This window comes from Condylura cristata, unplaced genomic scaffold (genome assembly GCF_000260355.1).
Source record: "Condylura cristata isolate star-nosed mole 26May11 unplaced genomic scaffold, ConCri1.0 scaffold00012, whole genome shotgun sequence".
NCBI lineage: Eukaryota > Metazoa > Chordata > Mammalia > Eulipotyphla > Talpidae > Condylura > Condylura cristata.
In genome coordinates this window covers 34025546-34052082 of record NW_004567113.1, presented here as the reverse complement: position 1 = coordinate 34052082, position 26537 = coordinate 34025546, and the positions used below count along the sequence as shown (strand labels likewise).

The 26537-nt window shown below is 35.7% G+C and overlaps 1 protein-coding gene across 1 annotated transcript in view; it reads right to left on the bottom strand.

The window, feature by feature from the left end:
* The window catches only part of GABRA2 (gamma-aminobutyric acid (GABA) A receptor, alpha 2), a 99420-nt gene extending 77803 nt beyond the window's left edge, over nucleotides 1-21617 (bottom strand). Inside the window, exons 1-3 of the mRNA XM_004681316.2 lie at nucleotides 21075-21617; nucleotides 20056-20131; nucleotides 17433-17548 (exon numbers count right to left, since the gene is read on the bottom strand). Coding sequence (XP_004681373.1) covers nucleotides 17433-17548; nucleotides 20056-20126 — 187 coding nt within the window. The 5' untranslated portion in view covers nucleotides 20127-20131; nucleotides 21075-21617. The remainder of the gene's footprint in view (nucleotides 1-17432; nucleotides 17549-20055; nucleotides 20132-21074) is intronic.
* Between the last annotated feature and the right edge of the window lie 4920 nt (nucleotides 21618-26537).

Genomic DNA, 26537 nt, shown 5'->3' with positions numbered 1-26537 from the left:
CATTTCCTTCCACTTTCCCTTGCAATTACTGTCAGAAGCTTGAAATTTCAGGCTAACACTTCAAAGACTATCTCCACTTTAATATCTGCAATTCAGGCTAGGGTTTCACAGCCCAAATGGCAAAGCTCTTTATTACTCAGATCTAGGGAGCAAGGCTTTGAAAGTCTATCAAATCAACTATGTCAAAAAAGCATAACAATTAACTTCATAAACACGTTAGGCATGCTAGACACATTACATATCCTGTAACAATAGAACCTGTATTATCAAGTAGTGTGTCTTATCTATCACTACTGAAGATGACTTACAACCTAAGAAATGGGTACTTATTGCTAAGAACAGTAGTTATGGAACTAACAAAAACCTCCAGTTCTACCTCAATTACTCCTGAGAAAATGGTAGACTTACACTTCCTTGCCCTCTTGAAGTCAATTGTATCATGTAGCTTCCTTTGATAAAGAATCTGAGCAGAAGTGATGCTGTGTCACATCTGGACAGAAGCTTTAAGTGACAATTTGCTCCCAGCCAATGACTTTCCCCTGCCACAGAGACCAACAATGTGTTAGATAGAGCACAACGGTCAGCCTGAGGCCATAAGTGAGGATGATGTGTAAGAGAGCCCAAATGTACATAGTATCCAACTTCAGTGGACAGTGTCAGATCAGTGAGTAAGATAAATGGGGGAGAGATAAAACTTGATTTTGCAGCTGTTACTGCAAATAAGACAAAACACTTAGTAAACAAAACTAAGTCTCTATAAAACTGAAAGCCAGCTCAGAACAGTGGCACACAGAAACCTCTCTATTGGGAAAACTCCAGGCAGTTTCAATGGTGATAGGCCCAAATTACTATATGAATTTACTTTTCATTTTCAATGAAGAGGATGGAAATAACGAACGTACTATGAGAGAATGGAGGGTGACAGATGATACCACTGCTTTTAACCAGATACTTAAAGACAGATGATTCAGTTTCACATTTTGAACACTGGCCTTGGAATCAAGAACATTTGATGAAATTCAGATTCCTGGGCCCAAACAAAAGCTGATTAAATCTTTGAGGATTTATTAAATTTGTATTTTACAATGCTCCAACTGATTCTTCATATCATTTGTGAGAAATGTTGGCTTATGTCCAGCAACTGTAATAATAATGCTCAGGTGTGCTTTGTGTGGGACACAAAAAATTTTGTTTGATTTGATTTGAATTGGTATTGGTTGACCTTTAAAAATTAAGAAGCTTCCCATAAAAACAGATATTTCCAACATCTGTTGAAAATCACCAGAATTCTGGTAACTCTAATCCCAAACATCTAGGTAACAGCAGTCATATGAAATTTAGCCTCTTCACACAAGAAATGCATGTATTCTAATTCTTTAGTCTTCAAAATAGAATAAAGAATAAAATTTTGTTTGTCCTTCATTCATAAGAGAAGCATTACTGTTTAGGGTCCCTAGTTTGGGTTTCTGATTGCTATTTCACGGACTGGATATTTTACTCTGGAAAGTAAGGAAATAGAAAGCGCCTGAAGAATGTTAAACAAAATAATCACATACTCAAATCTAATTTAACAAATGGCAATATAAAAAGTAAGAGGATTAGACTTATAGTTTATGTATGTGTGTATACATATTTTAGGGGTGTTGGGTGTGTGTGTACATATATATATTTTAGGGGTGTATGTAGCATAGCATATACTGGCCAGGTAGGTGATTTGACGAGGCAGCATGAACTAAATGAAGATTCTGGCGATAGGATGACTCACTGACCTAATAGTGAAAGCCATTACTTAGCTTCAATTTCTGTCATCAATTCAATTTTAGTTTTAATTTTTGTCATCAGGAATGTTAATCTAGGTCAACAGATCTGTTATTCTTAAAAAAGAAGACAGAAATATGCATTTTTACTGGCATGTCCTGATTTCTAAACATTTTCAGTTGATTATTTATCTAAAAAATAAACAGACAAATCAAACTGGTTACTCTCTGCATATTACATAGTAGCAGAATTAGAGTCAGGGGACTGGAAATCAGGGAAGAAAATTTGAAAAACGGTTCTCAGATGGATGTTGAGCTCTTGCAGTTTGGCAAAAGTGACACTATTAACCAAGCAAGAGAATCGCAGGATGAAAGGAGTTTGGTGACAAAATTATGAATTTAGCTGTTGAATGTGAGAAATTCACGTATGAAAAGACACAGTTCACCTTTAATCTATTCCCAATATATATTCAACAAGTATTATGATATATAACAACTAAGGCATTACACATATATTTGAGGGTATAGCAACAAGCAAGGAGTCAAAATGTTCCAATAGGTAGAACACAGTATTCCAAGACAGTACATTGGTGTTTTCCCAAATATAGCAGTACATGATTTTTTTTAAATAGAGATGTATGTGTATGAGGGGATGATAATCATGTAAGGCAAGACTGTTAAAAAGTAATGACAGCCAGGCTAGAACTTAATAAAAGGATAGAGACAATAGTCCTTTTAAAAACCTACTGGCTAGGGAAAGCCAAAATGCATTAAAAAACAAAACCAGAATAATGTCAGTGAACCTGGACAACTTTATGTATGAGGGTGATAAGCAGTGAGAGATGAGACCAAAGAAAAAGGCTAGAGGCTGTGTAGACTAATCTGGACTTAATTCTAGAAGGGTGGTGTCAAAGAAAAGAGTTCATCTAGAGCAAATTGGTTCATCCAGCATCAGGACTAAAGATAATTTATATGTAGGTTAATAATTGAGGCTGTGAAATTGAATGAGATTTTCTGGGAAACTCATTAAAATGAAAAGAAATAAGAGTTAAAAGCACAGAATTTGGGGGAGCACATTTTAGAAGAAAGATAATAATGAAAACAAACAAACAAAAAAAAAAAGAAATAAACGAAGAGACACAGAAAGACCAAGATGAGGGGGCTTCCAGAGCAGGCAGCTCTGTGATGTCCAACAGGGCAGAGAACTCAAAGGGGACAAACTGAAAGGATCAGTTTTACATCACATATATGAAGGGTGTCAATGTTTAGAAACAAAGACTGGTAAATTTCATGTGGTACACTCATCTCACTTCCTCATAAGCCTTACTCAGCATTAAGAGAAGCTCTTGGCCCTCCCTGGTGGCACAACGGGTTAGGACGCAGCACTGCAAGCTGGCGGTCCTCAGTGCCAGTTCGATCTCTGCCCCAGAGGAGATCCACATGGTGAGGCAGACCTCCCCTGACCCGCCCCCTGCTCCCTTCAGCAGTGTTCTTTGTCATTGCTGCCTGTTCTGCTCCCCACTCTGTCTCTGGTGAATCAAATCCTCTCACTGCCCCTGAACTGGCCTGAACCCCAGTTCTGCATGCATAAATAAATAAATCTTTTTTTTTTTTTTAAAGAGAAGCTCTTAACTAGAATTTTTATAAAAGGAAAATACCTCATTCTATGTAAATTCATAATTACCAGGGTTAGAAGACCAAACAGCCTTTGTGCTCTTGGCTGGCCAGACTTTAGAGGCTTAGTTTTATTTTGCTAGCTTGTATTCAAGTCCATACTCTGTCTATTTCTTTGCAATGAAGAAAAATTGGTTGGAGATTTTTGTTCCAAGAACCTTATTTTCTACTCTATTTGACTTGAAACAAGCCATGAAAAGATAGGAGAAATTTTAGTTGGAAGGGACATTGCAGTCATTAGCTGCAGTCCCTGATCTTTATGCTTTAGAAACTGAGGCACACAGATAATAAGTGGCTTGCCCAAGGTCATACAATTTTTATAAAAAGAAAGGCATATTTGTCATATAAATAGGGTTTTGTATGATCTTGTAAACTGTTTTGTCATCACAGTCTCTTCAGATCAAAATATGGGCCCCTTCTTTTCACAGTGTCTTTAAAATTAAAATATAATTGCTTCTTTAAGAACAAAAGATGTTCCAGATTTATATATTTAAATATATTTATCCGATCTAGCTAATGCACTTTAATACAAGACATATAATACAGCTTAAAGAAAACCACACCTTTTATCTATCCAAATGACAATTTTGAATTATCCTAAACAGAACAAAAAATAATTTAAAGAGAGTTCTATTATTTTGTAATCCTTGAGACCACACATGTAAATATCAATATCACATTCAGAATTAAATTCATATTTTAAGAAATTTATATATTATAACTGATTTTGTAGTGTTTATTAACTTAGTTTACTTATTTTTAAAGTTCAAGCAACTGTCATGTCAGTATTTTTTCAATAAATTATTAACTGTAATATTAAATATATCTTTATGAAACAGAGTTTAAATGCCATGTCATTATCAAAGATTAGCTTTAATTTGTTCACTATATGTAGATACTTTCTAATGTGCAATGTGTGATAGAATCAAAGTGTACTGATAATTGAAAAGCAAAATTGTATGTAACATGCAGCATAGCATAAGAAATTAATGATCAAGCTAGTTTTGTCCATCAATTTTGTAAAAAAAAACTATCACAAAGAATAATTTTTTTCTCTGGGTATAGTCTGACAGAAATAAGAGCAACATTAACAGCAGAATTTTTGATTCCTAATTCTGAAAGAAATCTGTATCGATAATAATACTAATAATGGTATTTAGTGAGCTATGAAGGACCTCTTCTATATTATCTATGAATGTGTTCTGGGGTTATCCCACAGGGTAATCTTAGCTGAGTACTCCCTTCCTAGTCAAAGTATAGTCCAAGGACCAGAAGGCATTACCAGGAGGGCTGTTAGAGACAAATCAAAAAGTGCCTTTAGCGATTGCCATGCAGGTACTTTATATGCAAGGTAAAGCTTGAAGTACAGTAATATATATATATATATATATATATATATATATATATATATATATATAATCACCTCACTTATCACTGGACCTAATATTTTCCATTTTATAGAGTAGGAAGTTGAAACATCAAAAGATTAAAGTAACTATCCCATTAATCTTAGTGGATTTGGTAGAAATTACCAATAGGCTACTGAATAATCTATACAACTCCTTCTTTTTAGTAAATCACCTTGTATTGTAGGACAGAAATACACCCAACTCCAGGCTGGGCACTCATTTTCCTAGATCCCCTTTTAGCTGGAAGCAGCTATGAACTAAAGGAATTAAGTTGCAAGTGTTGGAAAGTCTTATTTTTCTGATGAAAGAACTTAATGGAGCTGGTGCCATTTCTTCTTTCATTCTAGCTTTAATCATGGATTTGACAGCTGTAGCTATAGCAATCATTTTGGCATCATAAAGTGACAGCACATGGATAGAACCCAAAACTGAGGAAAAGAAAGAAATTTGAAAGATTAAGATTCTTGGTTCTTTAGCCTTCATTTCAAAATTCAGTCTGTACCAGGAACCACCTACTTCTAGACTTCATGTTTGTGAGAAAAACTGATCTTCATTGAAGTGACTGCAGATTTTTCTGTTATACACACACACCCCTAAGTGATAAAAGTTACCATGATATTTTTCCTTTACTTTTATTCCAATGCCAGGGAACAAGGTTGCCTTTGTTTCCCACTGGCATTAAATTTGCACTATAAAAAGCTGCTTGGGATTATTATATCCTCTTCTAATGTCTCCAGACAGAAGTACGTAAGTGTCACACCATTTTCTTTAAGCAGGTGAGGAAAACTGAAGAAATGGTAGGCAAAAAAAAAAACCCGTTCCCTAAGGGGAAAGGCTACTTTCCACCCCACTGACTTCTATATCCACTCACTTAAATATGCATCTGCCCACGTTCTTTATCAGCTGGGAGATTTTGCTTAAATTCACAGCCATTCCAAGGCAGCAGCAACAGCAGCAGAAGCTGAGCTGCCTCCCACCACCCAACACTCTCCAGCCCCACAACAGGTGCCACTAGACATCTGATAGTGAGGTGCCTGGGTTAGAAGGGACACCAAGCATTACAAAGGCAAGATTGGGTATGGCAGTGCAGCATCTAAAGGAGAGTGACAGAGGTGGACAACACCATTGTAACAAGCAGTACGAATGGCCCTAAACATCCTCATTCTGAATTAGCACCTGGTTTCCATAGGATCTTTTCGCACCCAAGTATTTCAGATAATAATAATAAATCCTAAATGGACGTCCTTACTAAAGCTAAAAGCCAGACCATCACTTGCTGCAACCAAAAACACCTCCAAGAGCTCTTCAGATTATCTGGGAAACTTGAAAAAAAGCTGAAAGTAATTCTTTGGCTACAGCAATATTTTCACTACATCACAGACCTGGCTCTTTCCTTTCAGGATGCAGACACTGTTGTTTGGATATATATATATACTTTAAGCAAAAGCCATTTTACCTATTTTTTACCTATTTTTAAAGGATGACAATCTCTAATATAAGCACAACTAATGATAAGGTTCTATATCATTATTACTTATCTTTGATTCTGTAATTCTGTAATGATTTTTAAAGAAAAAAGTGTTTTAAAAGATAAAAATAATTAAGTCATAGTGGTTAGTTATCCAGGGGCTCTATTCTCATAGTAATGTTTTAATGTTGATTTCCTTTAAAAATTAATTCTACACATTAATCCCCATTTCTTTATAACATTTCACCACCTAAACCCTTCCACTTACTGCATTAGATTTTAAAATCCATGTTTCCTTAATATCTACTGGATTTTTTTTTGTCATCATACAAAGCAAAACCATCATTCTCTCCCCCATTATTCTGTTCTGACAATCATCCTCTTACAAGTTCTAGAAAACAAATTACATCTATCCTCCCATTCCCCCTTAACTCTACCTGAATACCAGTCTTACAATCCCATTTTCTTTTAATTAAGATTTCCTCTCTTTTAGTCTCCTGATTTTAATTTTATTTGTAAGTTCTGACTGGCATTTCAGCCCACTATTTCTTTTCTTGAGGAAACTGAAAATTTCTTTTCTTAAGAAATTTCAAGTTTCTAAGTAATCATGGCAACAAAAATGAATATGTCCCATTTTTCCTAATTCTCTCACTATAGATTATTTGCTTACTTCTACATAAAGCTTTGCTATAAAAAATTGTATAGTTGCTCAAATCCCTCCCCCCAAAATTATATAATTGAAAAAAAATTGGAGATTTCCTCTTAAGTATCTTTTACTTCAAAATTCAAAATTATACAAGTATTTCGGGAATAAACTAGAAAACTCTCATCTTTTAACAGTCTCTCATGATGTAGGTGTCCTCTCTCCAAGACAACCTTCCACTTCAGGCTGTATTTCTCTTCTGGCCTGCTAATATTTCAGTGCACACTATTCTGAAAGTATCATTTACTTTATTAATAGAACACTTACTAAGATAGTGTAGGAAACATTAAGAAAAACAATCTAAATAATGGGCATAAAAATACTGTTTGGAGACATATATCCTTTCCTGTCCTTTCCTACTGTTATTATAAAATTCTCCTCTTCTACTCAGAGACAACTCAGATGTACTACTCACTAAGTTACATCCTGAATATTCATTAAGCCTTCTGGACTTTAGTAATCATTTCCATAAAATAACTGAAAATATCATTTTTTGACATTATTTTCTGATACTATCTCAGAAGAAGAAAAATCATTCATTTTCTTTTATTATATTCTCAAATTAAAAACTGACTAAAATTAATAACTAACTAAATACCCTGTTTCAGAATACTGAGACTCTTCTATATAGAAAGAATAGTACTGCTCATGCTCCTATGATATTTGTGCTACATTTTGCAATCATTTCCCTATGAAAGGACTAACATCCTAAATGTTAATAAAGGTATTTATAACAGTGCACTGTTTTTTAAATTTTATATAAAATTTTATATAAAATGTTTTGTCTTAAGTATTGAAATAAAAAATGAAAACTAGTTTCATCAAATTAGGCTGGAATTCAACTCATACTTTTCTACAAGCTAGTTTTTTCATTTATTTTAAAAGCATTAACAAAAACATAGAAGGATATCAAAATACTACCTAAAAAAATTTAAAACTCAACAGAGAATTAGATTCTACATATGTGATAAGTTGATATCTTTAATTCTATGAATTTTATGAATTTCATGAAATTTTTTTAAAATTTAAACACTAATTTTACTCTTTATCTTACTTCTAAAATAAGACCTATACCTCAAGAAATGAGGCTATTTCAAATTGAAACCAAGTTTCAAGATTCTCTATCTCATCTGGAATAGTAAAAATTCATGGAAATAAGTGTAATAGTTATGTATAACTATCATAACATTTACTACATTACATTAAACCTCATGACTCCACAGGATAAGTCTAGTTTTAATTTAACTCACCTGCAGTTCAAAACAAATTAAGATAAGGCAAAAAATAAGATTTCGTTAAGAAAAAAGAACTGAAGAGTACCCAGAAGTTTTAACTGAAATGAACCCTTATTACCTCTGGGAGTGTCACTCTTAACATAAACATTTTCAACATGCTTGCTCCTGACACAGAAATACTGTAGATATAATTCAATACTTTAAATATTATGATTCTTAGTCTGACAGTAAATAAGACTAGCATGACTCTTCCCTTTCTCAGAGAAACCTTACAGCTCAATGAAGAAAACATAAGACGACTATATTACACTTAATTAAATAGGGACAGGAGAAACCAAAGTCTAGGACACTTGAAAAAGAAAAAGAGCTAAAATATGGAGTGATAGGAATGTTTGCAAAAACTGGGTCTTGTTCATCATAGCATTTTCAGCATTTAAAATAGAGCTAGTAAATCTTTACCCCTTAGTAAGAATAGTAGAATTAATAAACTATGCTTGAGCCACAGAACTTGACTAACTGCAATAGTGTCTTAGCACAAATAAAGATGATTTCTTTTCTAAACTTTAACATCAAATTCTTACAATGGGACAGGTGTTATACTCTTATTTTAAGATTCATAGCCTACCTTATCTGCTCTCCAAGGGGTAAATTCCCTTGGAGAGTACATTCACCATGTCCTGCAGAGTGCCTGACACATCCTAAGACTTCAGTATACACTATTAAGGAACACAACTTTAGAACAATTTTACTTGACACTTTTTGGGTTAACAACACACTGAAAAGTAATGAATTTCTGACTAGTCAAGCTGTTCACTTGGCCATAACCATTACCAGTTTGTACAATACCCTTGAGTTCTGGCAATCAAAGAATAACACTAAAACAAATGGCTCAGTCATGCCTGTGGTTTACATTATATACTGTGTTTTGCAAGGGCAGGGGGAAGGGATACTGGGGGTTCCATTTATTGTGCCTGAGCTTCAAAATGAGAAGGAAAACAATACAATAATTGAGGCACACTTGTGCCTGAAAGGACACAGAAATAACCCCTCCAAATTACGACCACAGGAAAGGCCTTTCTAGCAACAGTGGTTGAGAGAAGAAAGCACTATTAACCTGAAAATGTTTTAAGGTAAAAACCAAAAGCCAGTGTTAGTTAGTTGGGATGCAGCACTGCAAGCGAGCCATAGCTGCTTCAGTGCGAGTTAGATTCCCTGCCTGGAGGTGACCCATATGGCATGGCAGACCTCTTCTGACCCACCCACCCGCTGTTCCCCCAGCAATGTACTTCCATTGATCTGCCTGTTCTGCTTCCCACTCTGTCGCTGGTGAAGCCTCTCACTGCCCCTGTACCTCTGGCTTGTACCGCAGTTCTGTATGAGTAAATTGAATAAATCTTTAAAAAAAAAAAAAATGGGTGGTATTTTCATGCACTTCAATATGTTACCCTGAATCTTGCTGGACAGAGCTTGTGAATAACTTGTTACCTGAGATAGTATGCCTGTCTTATTATGAAACTACCTTACTCTGGACACTTTAGAGAATCTTTAAGGGCTATGTCAGAAGAAAAGAGAAACTAGATTCCCAGCAGTCTCAGGTTCTCTTTGGGAGCAACAGCTCCAAGCAAAGTATTCAATGAGAGGATAATGCCAATGATCACAACTTTTTAATGAAGCGGATAATCTAATAGCTGGAATTTGCCCTGCCTTGTATGAGACCAGAACTTAACAACTTCATCCCCTCTTTTCTGCTCTTCTTGTAATATACCTCAACCTCTTCCTTCCAATTCTATAGCAAGAGTTTAGATGACTGTAAGTGAGTTGTGTCCATCCTAAAAGGACCTCATCTTACATGACGCTGTCAAGCTTCAGGTAAGCACTCTATTGATGCAAGTTCTATTCAATTACCTGGCATATCTCAGATTGGTGGATATGCTTTCAGATTATATCCCTAAAGTCATCATCAATATCAAACAGTGAGATTTTTACTCTGTAACACATTTTTGCTTGTATAAGAAAATTGATTCTTTAAAATCAATGGTACCAAATTGCTATACATCATGATAATAACTATAATGAGAAATGCATAAGTCATATTGTTTTTGTGACTGGTTTTGTTTTCAAGTATGCTTTCTGTATACAAAATGTGTCTTCAAAGAACTAATAGCACAAAACTAATGGCTGTGTAACCATCTTTCTTTAAAACTAGATTATATTGCTATAGTCAATCCTTTTTCAGAGGCGACAGCTTTCATAAATTTAAAGAAACATGGGATGATGCTCTGTATTGCAATCATAATAGAAGTTGCAGTAGTAAGAATGACAGCAATAGCAATAATCTTAGGTATTATTTCCTCTCTGCTTGTCAGATACTGTTCAAATGACTAAAACATTAAAAAAAGAGAAAAATATATGTATTGATTATAATAAGGAAAAAAAGAACATCAACTATAACTATAAACCAGAGACAGACATTCTACAGGGGAGGAGAGGAGAACAAGATCTAAACGGGTATGGGAAGAGCACATGGGACTGTTGTCATGGCACATGGGTGAAGAGGTATTTGGGAGTCCACAGGGATTACAACTGAGATGGAAAAATGTATCAAATGAAGAATAATGTAAAACATATATTTATGAAATTTAAAAAAATAAACACACACATGGGTGAAGAGGTATTTGGGAGTCCACAGGGATTACAACTGAGATGGAAAAATGTATCAAATGAAGAATAATGTAAAACATATTTATGAAATTTTAAAAAATAAACACATACATACAAAGAAAAAAAAATCCTCAACAAGCCCTGTTACAAAATTTTATTCCTATTTCACAAACAAAAACTAATGCATGATGAGGTTGTATGACATTTTGAACATTTTATAGTTAGTAGATGGTGACAACAAATCTAAAGGTATTCTAAAGCATTCATCTTAAGTATTACTGTACAAAGTAATATAATGCTAAATTTAGGTCAGCCTTCCTTCCAAGTTCTGTGAGATTTTTCTATATTAATTTTTGTCCATGGGATATACTACATTTAATTTTTATAAACTTAGGACTACTAAAATCGATAGAAACATCATTCATATCTCTACAGTCTCTGAGACTAAATATCCAAGAATGAAACATAGACCCGCAGACCCTAAGTCTATGATATGACATCATGTTTTTTTATGACTTTTAGCATAAAGTTTCTTCAAGTATTCAGAGTACAAAATAGGAGCACTGGAGGAAAAATCTGTCTAAACAAACTCCTTGAAACAGCTTTTTGAAATGCAGTTAAGCATGGTACTCAATCTAGATTTTTCCAGATTGAATCTATAATTTAGGTACCAAGACTTGTCATTTCTAATAGTTGTCACTGTTGAGCACTATGGATGTTAGTTGTCATAAATATATGAGGACTGTCTACACATTTACTTTTCTAATGACACCATAAAATTGGTTCAAAAAAATAAATGTTGTTCCTTTTATTCAGCTAACAATTTGAAAGCCCCTTAAGGAATACAAAAGTCCATAGGAGGCACCCTGCACTGTTAACTCCATTGCCAAAAACAGAAGACAAAAGGACATAATCTAGCCATAGTTTTAGCTCAACTGAATGCATGGTGTTGGTACACAAAATATCAATACAAATACATCTCAAGTTTCCAGATCCAGGGTAAGTATGCAGATCAAATGCGCATGACCTACCAATATTTTCTTGGCACTTTCTAAGTAGATACTATCTCCTCAGTTGATGCTCACCTTGAAGAACTCTGTGCTTTCTCCTAACAATGCTAACATCTACCAATTGTAAATCACATTATGCTTTTTTTTATAAAGCACTTCAGTTGATTTGTTCTACACAATATCTTTGTGAGATGCAACTAAGAAAAGAGAAACTCACCCCGATTTCAGATGAGTAACTAAGTCATAGGTGGGAAAAATGAGTCACCCAAAATCATACAAGTTGTTGATGGCAGAATCACAGGTAGCATAAATGGGGAGTCTGTGTAATTGGTATAGTAATTGCTCCAATCCAAGGTATATTAACCCAGCTTAATAAATGTTGATGTTAATAATAAAAAGTTGGTATGGTGTTATATAGTTAAATGATAACTACTCAATTGATTTTTAAGGATAATGAAGGCTCTATAGTTCATTTCCTTTTGTGGTAGCATGCTGAATAAAATAAGATAATTAAATTAAAATTAATTCAAGAAATATTTTATTGTGTATTGACTAAATGACAGATATTAATTTAGGTGCATGGGATAGATGCATCAGTGAACCAAAGGACAATATAGGTGAAAACCCCTAATGTCTTAGAGCAAAAGGGACAAAACTAAGCAAGTGGCATTGTGATCACAAAAATAAAGTTTCTTGTAGATTCAAAGACAGTAAATGCTAAAGAAAACAAGGAATCTGGTAAGAGGGTAACGGTTAGACATACTGCAGTCTTTATTTGCTTGACCATGGCAGGATTCACTGAGATGAGATCAGTGACTTGCCAGTTAAGACAGCACAGTCGGAAAAGCTCTGAGCAGTATGCTGGAGTGTTCAAAGAACAGAAAGGAAGGCAATGTGACTATAGCTCTGTTAGCAAGGAGACTGATGTGATGAGGGAGGTTAAAAAAAATAACAGGGAGACATATAACAAAGGGCTTTAGAGGCCACCATAAGAAATCTGTTTGTATTTTTTTTTCTCAATAAGGTACAAATCATTGTAAGACTGTTAAAAATTTGACAATCATGATCTGACATTTTAAAGAGGATCCATGACTGATCATTAAATACATTAAAATTCAGAAGTCAATATGCTGTATAATCTTTGTCATATATATCTCAATTACTGTCCTCTGCCCAGAATTAAATATTATTATTCCCATTTTTGGAAAGAAAATATCAAGCCTTAGAATATGAAGAGATTTTTTATGTGGTAGAATAGGCAAAAACAATTATTTTCCAACTCATAGCTTAAAACTGGTTGTTCTTTGGAACTTTAAGTTCCAAAGGAAATAAAATAATAATTGAAATTAATTACTTGATTATCCATCAATAGAGATGTTCAGTTTAATATATTAAAACTGATCCAAACCTATTTCCCCCTTATAATTAATTTCTGGGAAATAAGGATACAAGTGATTTCCCTGGACTTTCTATTTGAAATGACATATGAACATTCAGGCTAAGGATTTTGGAGGCAGAAGTAATTATAATTTATAACAGTATATTTACAAAGCTTATCAAAGTCTTTCAATTATTTATGAACTCTACTATATATATATGTGTGTGTGTATGTATATGTGTGTGTGTATATATGTATACACACATACACACACACACACACACACACACACACACATATATATATATATCAGCCATTGTGCTAAATTCTTTGCATATATCATTGCATTCTATATTCATTAAAAACTCTTAAGAGGGCCCTCCCTGGTGGCGCAGCAAGTTAAAGCACAGCACTGAGAAGCTAAAGCCACTTCAGCATGAGTTCATTCCCACCCCAGAGGTGACCCACATGGCCTGGCAGACCTCTCCTGACCTGCCTGCTGCTCCCTTCAGCAGTGTACTTTGTTAGTCAGCCTCTTCTGCTCCCCATTTTGTCTGGTGAACCCTCTTACTGCCTTTGCACCTCTGGTCTGTACCCCAGTTCTGTATACATAAATAAATCTTAAAAAAAAAAAACAAAAAACAACTCTTGGCCCTCCCTGGTGGCACAGCGGGTTAAAGCACTACACTAAGAAGCTAAAGCCACTTCCGCATGAGTTCGATTCCCCCCTGCCCCGGAGGTAACCACATGGCACCGCAGACCTCTCTTGACCAGCCCGCTGTTCCCCTCAGCAGTGTGCTTCCACGATCTGCCTGTTCTGCTCCCCACTCTGACTCTGGTGAAGCCTCTTGCCTCCCCTGAGCCTCGGGCCTGTACCCCAGTTCTGTATGCACAAATAAATAAATCTTTAAAAAAAAAAAAAACCTCTTAAGAATTTTATTAGCAATTTCATTTTCATTTTCTAGATAGCAAATGTGCATAATCCTTGAAGGCCACAGGACTGTTCAGTTCTAGAACTGGGAGTTTACTTAAACCTCCACAGTCTAAAGGTAAGTTCTTATCACTAAGTTATATACATGTCCCATAGCATAATGTTCAACATATCACCTCAACATGTCTAGCTAAACGATTAGCGACATATGAGTAGCCCCACTTTACAGATGATTAACTGGTCATGGAAAAGTTAATCAAGCAATCAACATTTATTTTATAGCCACAATATGCAAATCAATATTTAGTTGCTGAGAGGACAGATGATTTATGATATAATATCTTGCCTCAATGAGCTTACAATCTTATTAAGGCAACAAGAGACACATTAAAAGATAATAAATAACCCAAAATAGCACATAATAAGTACCAAATGAGATACATTGCCAACAAATGCTAAATAAATTCAACAGAGTAAAAATTTAATGTGGTAGCTTCAATTCAATTAAGAAAGATGTTTACTAAAGATAAGCAGTGCTGAGGTGGTCTTTATAGGAAAAGTAGGATTTTGTGAACAGAGAAGACTAAGTACTTCCAGTGAAAAGGGACATATAACTAAAGGCCAAGGGAACAAATGTAAGTAGATTGTCCAAAAAAAAAAGAACAGATATGTTTGAAGTGCAGGATGGAATAGCAGCAGAATAAAGATGAATCCAAAATAGTAGATCATCATCAACCTTGATGATAAACAGGAATCTAGAAAATAAGAGAAGTCACTTATCACTGTTGATGATGAGTGTTGAAGATGTTATTTTTAGCCTCATCTTTTTGGATGGTAGCCAAGAACTGCTTAATGTGCACTTTTAGTTTATGTAATACACTCAACAACCATAATAGGTAGAAAGGTAGCTATGTTGTGGTCATTTTAAAAGCAAGGAAACAAAGATTATATGTCCATGCTTTGATTTTTTGTATGTTGTATGGGACAGAAATTCTGTCTGCCTACAAGTGCAGTATCTGCATTCTATGGAAGACACCCAGGAACCATCAAAAGAATCTGGTCAAGAGAAGAGAATGACATCTGAAAAGAATTGTAAAAGTGAAAGACTAATCTGACTATGAGATATTAGCACACATGTCTAGTATCAGAGAAAGAATGGTTAAGGAATATAATAAGCAAGGAAAGCCACTTTTGTCAACTTCTTTATCCCAAATAATATAGCATGACATGCTTAGTGAGATAAGCCAGAAAGAGAAAGAAAAATACCGGATGGTTTCACTCATAGCAGGAGTATAATGGACCAGGCGAGAAAATAACAAAAATAATGAACAACCATATACCAGAGACATTTTGTGGGGGTGGAGTGGGGAATGGGATCAAAATGGGGGGGGAAGGGAGGGAAATGCATGGGACTCTGGTGGTGGCACACAGGTGATTTGGTGATGGGAAACCCGCGGGGATTACAATTGAGATGGAAAAAAAAATGTGCAAAATGATGTAAAAATAAACTTTTGTAATAAAAAAAATAATATAGCATGACAGAAATCCTTATTGAAGGTTTATTGTGGGAATAGGATGTAAGAGGTTCTACAAAAGAAATACAGAGTTAAATGGCAATATCCACACACTGCAACAAATAGTCTCTACTGTCCACATACCCACAGTGTACATATTTCTCTGAAAAACCCCAAGATCTTCTCCAATTTTAAGACTTTGGGACAGCATGTTATTTATTTAAAAATAACACAATCTATGGTTTAGGAAAAATATTTGCTTTAGTGTAACCCATCTCTTAAACCACCAACATGAACTATGAGAGTTTTTTGTATGCATATTTCTTTTACATGAGTTGGCAAGAACTCATGGTCAGTAAATCCTCATGTTTATGCTCATATGAACTATTAATTACCTTAGAAAATATTCTTTTCCTTTTAATTTTCCTTTTAGAAAAAAGGAAAATCTCTAAGATTATATCTCTAAGAGACATAATTTGTCATATTTCTGAATATGATTCCTCCCTGATATTTCTTTCTTAAAATGCAAGAGTGCTTAGAAATCAAGTTCAAAACTAATAACAATTAAATATTCTATTGGTTAAGAGTGAGTCTATTCTGTGTTTTTTTGACTTCTAGGCAATTACAATCATAATTTCCAGCTATTTATAGAATGAAAAAAATCATCTATATTTTTGCAAAATAAATTATCCATATAAATATCCAAGTATTTATTCAATTCACATCTTGTCATGCAATTTGATATTACAGAATTATCAACCACATAATATGCAAGCTAACTATATAAATCTTTTATTAGATCAAGTGTTCAAATAATCTATCTTAATTTTAAATTGTTAAACTGAACATCTTGCTGAGTATAACAGACATGTGACAAATGTGTGCATATATAGAGACATGTAGATAGAGATATGTATCTCATGCTAGACTTGAATAACAATATTTTGATTCAGAATTCCTTTAGGAATTATATACCTACCCTACTTTCACTGAATCGCCTTAATATCAACTAGATATGCTAAAGGATAATTAAATATAACATATTAGCCAAGCCTAATTCCCTTTACCTTTAAGGGTAAAAGTAGATTTCTTTTTCTGAGTGGAAAATATTCAAATTTTAAATAAAACTATGTCACAGCCCAATAAAATTAGGCCTACATCTAATGTATTTCTAAGCTTCAAGAATATCAAACCTTCACTGAGTCTTAGAAATATCGCCCACATGTACACAGAAATATCATAGAATCCCAAAAGTGTACTTAATTCTATCCTTATTTATCACATCCATACTAGCATGAAAATAGACATCTGTAAAACATTATGAAGTAAACCAAAGACACAACACAAGCAGATCAATGTAATAGCACTAGGCTTTAATATACTTCAAATTGGAAAAACTTAAGACATTATAAAACTGAACTTATTTAAAAGCTATTCATGTAGAAAGTGTATTCTATATGACTTTAGGCATTCTAATCAAGATATGCTAAAATATTATGTGTGCATAATAGGAAGCACAGATGTTTACTCCATATACCTTGGTGTTTACTCCATATACCTTCTACTATCTGTGTTTTTCAAAACCATGGCAATTCATTCATATATAAAATGTATTGAAACATGAATATTACTACCCTTAGGTTTTAAAGGCATTACTTTGTGAGAGTTTTTAAAAAGTAAAACTATTTTTACCTCCCAGTCCTGGTCTAAGCCGATTATCATAACCATCCAGTAGTCTGTCTAGAATTCTTGTAAAGATGGTGATGTTATTTTTAGCCTCATCTTCTTGGATGTTAGCCAGCACCAACCTAAACAGATAATTTTACAAGTTGATATAGATACACACACACACACACACACACTCGTGTGTGTTTTTTACAAGTGCTAACAAGCTCTTCCTTGCTTTGAATTTTAAAGCTTCTTAACTATTAGTGCCACCTATTTTGCTCCCTTTTTCCATATCTATATATGCCAGGATAGCTAAGAGAAAAACAAACATGAAAATTGATTATAAATACTGTGTCATCAGGAAATTTGATATCAAAATTATTTCAGATTTCCACCACTTAGCTAGCATTCTGTGCAGATAACACATTGTTTCTAAAATCCACTCCCCAGAATATATTGTGATTGCATATTATCACATGCAGAAACTGTTAGTAACATTATTCTACATTTAGAAAGGTACAATAACCAAACATTCTTCATTGATTTAAATATTAATTGGAAAATAAATTGCCTCCTTGGAGGCACAATATTTCTCTATCTTCCTCATAAATTTCTTTTTCTCTTTATGTCTTTTGCCTTTTTAGACCAAGATTATTTCCTTACTTTGGGTATACCTCCACCCAATGGCCGAGTGCAATATAGACATCAGGGAAACTCCACTGGCTGAGTTCCAGACTCCACTGTAGGCGGTGGAGGTAGAGGTGGGCCCTGAGGATCAGCACACACACCGCTACATAGAGGTACATGGAAGTACCTCCCTGCCTTGCCTCTAAGGAATTAGATAGGGGTCACCTGAATATTAAAATGCAAATTGTGTGTGTGTGTGTGTGTATGTGTGGAGAGAGACAGAGACAGAGAGAGGGGGGAGCAAGGGAGAGACAGAGACAGAAAAATTTGTGGGAAGAACAGTCTTAAAATATCACCAAAAGGGGGTTAGAAACTATCATTTTCTTCATTATTTATCTCCATCAGAAAACCAGAGACCTGATTTTGTGACATCCAGCAATTTGGTGCAGAAGCAAGTGTTTGTACAAAACAGAATGTCCTTTTTCACTGCCATTTTTTCCCCCAGAATGATTCAGAGATTTAAATTACTGGCTCCAAAAAAGAATCATTTATATAATAGAATAAATACTGGCATGAACATTATTGGTTAAACATAAAACAGAAATCTAGTAGAAGGAAACACTGTTAAGTACTAAGGATTTTCAATGGCTATTAATTGATCATGGTTTACTCACCCTTTAAAAATCAAAGATTATATATAATTACATTACTATTGAGGTATAGTGTATAAAATATCTTAGGTAGAGTCCATCTGCATTATGTGATTACACAGATAGCTACAATAATCATGATATATGAAAAAGCTGTTGGCCAATTTCTTTTGTTGTTAGCCAATATTGTTTTGAAAGCAGAGAGAATATTAAATGCTGATGTAAAAGTTGATATTTTAAAATTATGTAAGCAAATTAGTTCATACCCTTCCACATCAAAAGTTCCTAAATTGCTCCTATATTGCCTTAAGCTAATATTTAAGCAATCACTAAGATAGTCATAGAGTTTCAGAGGTTTTTACCCCAAAGTGGTTTTTAATCATGTATCACATTTTCTTTCTAAAGTCAATGTTAAGGTTATATATAGAGATATATTCCAATTAAAAATAAGCTTTATAAAGAAGTTTCTTCTCAAGCCTAGAAAATATTTTCTTACTTAGACAATCACTTAGACAGGAAAATGAAAATAAAAAGAGGAATGAAGGCATAATAATGGCCCTTCTTTTAAGAAGAAATATAAACCTCCTAATGACTTCTATATTTTAGTTTCACTTGTATCCTGAAATCTATATCCTCAAGTTAATAAATAAAAAATGTCTACTGATGATGAAATCAGAAAAGGCTACAACTAAGAGGAAGTTATTGAAAGCTATAAAAATAATGTTATATTGTATTATTTAAGCTAAATCAAATTAGTTGCACATTTGAGTACTCTATAACTAGCCATTTAGGAACAAATGTTCTCTAAATCAATAATATGAAAAGTTGATTAATAAATCAAGCTTTTGTTTTATTGTTTGTGATTGTGAAGTTGTTGTACTACCTCCACCTAGAGGTTTAAGATTCACACATCTTTTGGGTTTTCTGTGTTCACTGCAAGGGCCAAAACCATTAGAAGAAAAAGGGAGGATGGAAGAAAAAAAGAAGTTAACACAAACCATTTGAGTTTGTGCTTTTCTGTGTGTTTTAAAGGAAAACTGTTGATTCCTTTATTAAATTTTGGTTTTATCTTAAATGTATACAATTTAGCAATTCTTTTCAAGATCATGCCATTCAAAGAGTCTTCTCTTTAGCATTCTTAAAAAAAAATGGTTCTGTTCAGTATTGTATTTTACCACTAAAAACAAGAAGCAGTAAACTTTTTATGGTTTCTGCCAGGGCATAGTTCAGTTTCCTAGTGTTACCATTTTCATGAGAAATAATTCTTCAAACCACTCCAGCCTCTCAAAGCTCTCTCCCCTTTATTGATGGCATTCGAGAAACACATTTTACCCTGATATTTAAAAAGTCAAAGACAATGGTGGACTCACCTTGCTGGGTCCCACATCAAGAATAAAAGAAGCAATAACTGTATATTGTAGACGCTCAATTTCATCTTCATCACCTCTGTTTGTGAAGCCATGAAACAAAAACATAATTACACTTAAAATTTGCATTCAACCCCACCATCCAAAAACATCCTCAGAATGCAATTTCAATTGAGAATTTAAGTTAAAGCTATGGAGATTATTTTAGAGGAGTGTAGGGCATGATGATTGGGGGAGAATTTTTTGTCCTTTTTTTTTTTTCCCCCTGGACCAAGTAGTCTTCTGACTTTACTCTGCCAGGAACTTCCCCCAATTCCATCGTCAGCAATTACCGTTTTGTGCTCACACACATGTAATAATAGCAAACGGGACCCCGAACTGACATACTAGCTGGAGAAGAGAATTGGCTGGAGCTGAGAGTGAAAAGGGGGAGGAGAGAGGGTTACTTTATGCCACAGTCCCTTCAACCAAGACCACCTCCGCCACCCCAGCAGGAAGAGCAAGGGATACCCAGCCCACTTTTTCAGTGATTATTCTTTCCATCATAGTGAATTTCAGTCCTCACGTTTACACTTCTTCACTCCCTCTAAAATAAAACGAAATAAAACCATCCCTCTCTCCCTTCCCATCCTCACTTGCCCAAGACCACGACTTGGAGGTAACCAGGTTCGGATCAACTGCTGCGAAACGATGTGTTTGACAGCTGTTCTGGAGCCACTACCACGATCAGAGCAGGAGCGTGAGGCTCCCGGATCCAGCACAAACAGGCAGGCAGCGGAGCTCAGTGTGCAAAGTTGAAGACTATAAAAGAGCTAGGCTAACGTGCTGCCGGGCGGGCGTCTCGGGGTAGTTGCAAATATGCTTCTGGTGACGAGTATCGAAATTATTTTTTAAATGTACTTGGGAGGAGGGGAAGACCCAAGCCTCCTGGGTTTCCAGGGAGCATCGGCAAGTGGGGTGGGAGGATATGAGGCATGCATGAAAGGCAAAGGGTCCTGCTGGACCAACATGTGAGACCTTACCTGATCAGCAAGCAGAATCGAGTGGTTTCCTCCCTCTGCCCAGATCTTGAGATAAGAAACTTGAGACAGAGAGACAGAGACAGAGAGAGAAAAGAGACAGAAACAGATCGACTGCAGTAGCCGAGCGAGGAGAAAAGGGCTAGTGGAAGCCAGAAGGGAGCGAGAGGAGCAGCAGCAGCAACCGCGAGTAGAAGGAGGCGAAGGCGTTCGTAGTGGTGGTGATGGGCGGAGGAGGAGGAAGAGGAGGAGGGGGAAGCTTTGGCATCAGCGGGCGGGGGTGGGGGGAATGCTAGCTGAGGCGCTGTGCGCGCAGGCTGTGGCGGGCACGAGCCCCAAGGCTGGAGGAGAAGGAGGAGGAGCCAGGCCGGAGAGGAGGGCTAATGAGGTTCCCCGAAACGCAGGGACCCCAACCTCCGCCCCAATCCCGGGTAACCTCTCACAGCCGTCAGGCACCTGCAGCGGCACTGCCCGGGCTGGCGGAGAGCGCCGCTACCGCCCAGAGCGCCACTTCCCGCGCCCACGCCGCGCAGGAGGAGCGGAGCCCACGCGCAGCCCCTGACTGCTCCCCACTGGAGTCCGCTGGGGCTTCCTTGAAGCCCTGAGGTTCCTGGGCACGGCCGGTGGGTGTCTATGCGCAGTCAGAAATGCACTACGTCTGGGCGGTCCTTAGATCCTCGGGGCCTCGCCCTGCTGCCCGCCCCCCAACATTTCAGGCTCTGGAGCAACGTGGCTGCCGAGGAGAGGTAAAGATCTAATGCTCCAACTGGAGGGCGAGGGGACAAATCACGCCTTTACTTAGTCATCAGCTCATCCACACAGGTCCAAGTGCAAAGCACGATGCGTGGAATCAGACCCCGGGAAGTTTCTTTGATTTTCTGAGCCCTCTTGATAAACTACCCGTTCCTTTACATCCTCCTAAGCAGGACCTCAAAGCTTTCTCGGGGATAAGACTTCCCCGGAGCCTTCCAGTGAAGTCCATTTGCAGATATACACCTAGGGAGGTCTCTTGCTCTCTGTGGGCAATTCTTTCCTCAATCTCTATTCACAGGTGTCCTTCCTACCTGGAGATCAAACTCAATCAACAGCTCCCCCAAAGTTTACATTTCCCTCCAGCAAAATGGGGTCCACTGTGCGTGTACTACCTTTGCAATTCTTTCCAGGGATGAGTATGACAGGCTTAAAGATTTTCCCTTTTAGGGTTATCTGCTGGCAGATGGACCTGTTGTAATTCCAGTCCCATTGTACAACTTCATGCATTTGATCTGGCTCATTTCTGTTTTTTTCTGAAGCGATAAAATCTAACCATGTAACCTGGGCAAAAAATAGACATTTCCCCTTTTTGTACAGCACATAAAACAGCATGTTGTACACATGTACTAAGATAAACAGCCGTGTTTATCTCCTCAAGAAGTTGTTATAAATGTTAGACACTTAAAAGGAAAAAAAGAGATACCTATGTGATAAGTTTCTGTCATTTTACATTCAAAATTAGTGTGTGCAAACACATCAATTTAGTTAGTTATGAATTAAAAATTAGATGTTTTTTCCTAGATGGTGCAGTTTTCATAGCCACGGGCACTGTTAATCTACATTAAATCTTAGCTTTGCTTTAAAGATTATGTGAGGAGTCTAAAACCTTTACTTTGTAAATATATCAAGCTGTTCTTTTTAACCTATAAATCACCACTTTCTAAATGAGCATTTAATATGCTACAACCTAGACAAACATTCTCCTATCTAGCTGGTTCTGTAAGGAAAGAGCCACCCAGCTCTCTCCTCCATCATTAATATTCCCTTCCTGACTCGCCCATTGCAGAGTCTAATTGAAATGCACAAAGATAAAAGGCCATTTAAAACCTTGAGACTAGGGGATCTAAGCGTTCTACTGGTGTGAGTATTCTACTTTCTACTGTATTGTCCTCTTTTCCATTTCTGTGAGTTAATCAACATTAAAGTCTCTATCCTGCCATTTTTATTACTGTCAAGATGTTTATATTTTGACATTGTAAGCTAGACATCACATGGTTTCTTCCCATCTTTAGTTGCTATGTTCCAACAAAATTTCTTTCATACAAGTCACAATTTCTATAAATATCTTCACAGATTATCCTCATACTTAACACTATAGTCATTTTGCTCGGTTCTAATGCTAAACTATGAAGTTCAATTTTAGTTGATCTATTTCAAAATTTGTATCTAATGGAATGATTTGTTCCAAAAATTAGCCTTTTCCATTAGCACCTTGTTAAGTTTGTAATCTCACTGCCATATGACTGACTTATATGGAACTTAACATTAAATTTCAAGCTGTTATGGATGATTACCACCTTTCAATTTAAAAACAAAAATGCATTTAAAACAGTGCATAGATTTGTATAAACTTACTTGAGAGAGATTCACATTAACGAGTGTATTTTTAAAAGTCAATATAGTAGCTATGATTCTTAGCTATTCTCACTGCCCCCCCCCCAAAAAAAATGCCCTGTAATTTTATTAAAGTTGGATAGCTGGGATTTTAAATTCAAAGCACTAAGGAAATGGAAATCAGAAAAGCTGATTGCAGGCCCTGGACCTTCACTTTTATTGCTCTATGTATACTGATGTTTTAATATATAACTACATTTACTATATATTTTACATATTACTGTTTCTAGGATTGTCCAACCTCCCTCAAACAACTGACAATTCCTGTCTGGTGTTCTTCTTCCCTCTCTATGATGAATGAACTGCCTGTGACTTGAGAGCCAGTCCATGTGGGTCGTGACTAAATTTTTTCTACCTTCTCCTTTGGAACTTGTCTTAAGGCAACCCATCCTAAAGAAGTACTGACAACAGGTTGTCAATAAATCCATTCTTGCTCAGGCAAGGGCACTACCAAACCTCCTGTTTGAGTTTATTTGAAATACTCATCTACAAATGGGATCAGAGGGATCACTTCTAATATCTTCCCCTACCCTAAGTCCCTAAAGAAATTTGTATATGAGAATCAAGAAAAAAAAAAAAGATAAAACATTGGGCGAGCTTGGTTTCGTTTGCTTTTTTTTCTTTCCTGATAGCTAACAATATTATCCATTATAATTATAAAATTAATTACATGCTTTTTTCCATGTTTTTGAATATATATTTTGCAGGACTTCCCTATTTAGGGTCCAGCTATTTGGAGACTTGGCACTACTGCTCCAGAGCATTTCAAAATTTTAAGTTCTGTGAGATAATGGGTATACATAGGTATTTATGTAAATATATATATACACATTCACATACACATACATGAGATACTTATCAATGATGATCAGACATAAAACAGGTATTAAAACTGTAAAGAGAATAGCATTTATATAACTTTCTACAAAATACATTTCGTCTCACTACAATCACATATTCCATATATTTACCACATAGTCATTCAAAAACAAACAACAACCTCATCAGAGCAAATAGCCCTTTGGTAATTTTCAAGTCAAAACAATAGAATTGGGCTCTCCATAGTAGTATAAGAGGTTAAAGGGCCGCACTATGAAGCTATTCCACACCACAGTATGAGTTCTATCCCTGGCCAGGCAACTGAACCAAATGGCTTGGCACACCCCTCCTGTCCTGCCCACTGCTCCCCTCAGCTGTATATTTCTGTCAAAATCTGTACCTTTTCTGTTCCCCACTCGTCTCTGGTGAATCCTCTCACCTCCCCACACCTCTGGCTGGCATCCCAGTTCTTGTAGACATAAATAATCTTTAAAAAAAATAAAAACAAAAGAAAAACAAAACTGTAGAATGATCAAACTCCAATTTCCCTAGGTTTAATTCAGGTAGATAATTCTATTATGTCCACTAGGCTCCTCGATTTTGAAAAAGCAGCAGTTGGAAAGTGGAAGTAGCTGGTCTTAACAAATAATTCCTGAACTACTCTGTCACATTAATGTATCTAGGTCACATTTCATTAGAGCTAAATATATCATGTATACTAGTTTGTATAAACTATGCACATTACCTTCTTCAGAGTAACTGTTTATAAATTTACAAATCCTTATCCAACTTGCAAATCAAATATATCATGAATTCATGATATTATGATGATTTCTGAGATTGCAGAAATTAACTGCATATCAGACATATAAAGAGTAACTTGTGAGGAAATCATTTCACCTTCCTTTTGTGAAATTATAGATAGAATTTATATTTTAGATTCTTAAGCTTCCTATAAGAAAGATTATGGTCGAGTAATGTAAACCAAACTCTATCTCTTTGAAAAATATGCAGTGCATTTCATTGAAGAAGATGCTGTATGGTTGGCAGTTTTCTTCCTTTGAGAAATGTTCCACTAATAATAATCACAGTAATGAATATAATAGATGTCTTCACTAAACAATTTAGAAACCATTTGAAATACTTTGCATGTATAAATTTAATTATTCTTTATAAGTACAAGATAATTATTCCCATTTCACAGTGAGAAGCTTGAAGCATAGAAAGTGCAAAGTCTCCCAGGGTGGAGGCAGGACTGGAGCCAGTAAATGAGACTAGAGTGTCCATTCTCACCTGTAATACCACTGTTTGCTTCTAAGTTATTCCAAGCAGAAAAGGTCCAATTTATGTGCACTCTCATCACTGCAGATTTGAACAAAATATTTAACATTTGAGTTGTTGGTGTTTTCTGGGTAGTATAAATTTGTTAATAACAGTTGTCCATTCATTCAACAAGTCTTGAGTATCTGCTATGAACAAAACACTCTGTTAAGTACCACTTGATATAATTATGATGAAGTCATGGTCAATACCCCTCATGAAGCTCACAGCAAATTGAAAAGGCATGAAATAACATACTCTTAATTGCACCCCAATTCTTGTATGCATAAATAAATAAAATAAATCTTTAAAAAATAATATGTTATAGGACGTCTTTTACTAACTTTAAAAGAATTTTACCACATAACAATAAGTAGGTTACTATGAGTAATATTATTAAGTACTTTCTGTGACACAATAAGACATCAAAAAAGTCTGTCCCAAATGAAAAATATGTTTGATATTAATACTTCTGAATAAAAAACTGATCATACAAGCTTACTAAAATAAGCCAATAAAATACCAGTAATAGCAACAAAATCTGAGGATAAAGAAGTCCAGGATCTGAATTTTTTAATGATTTATTTTGTTTGTACAAGAGCAGGGATGTAAGCTGGAGGTGTGGAAGGGTGGGAGGAGTCACCAAAGACAGAGTGGTGACAGGCAGACTGACTGAAACACATTGTTGAGGGAAGCAGCAGGCTAGGCAAAAGAGGTCTGCCACACCATGTGGATCAGCTCTGTGGCGGCCCAGGATGGAATTCATGCTGCAGTGGCTGCTGATAGCTTCATTGTGCTGAGACTTAACCCCTTATGCCACCAAGGAGGTCCCCGGACTGGATTTTGACCCAATTACATATATCTCAGGTATGATAAAATTGGATAAACAATCCTAAAGGA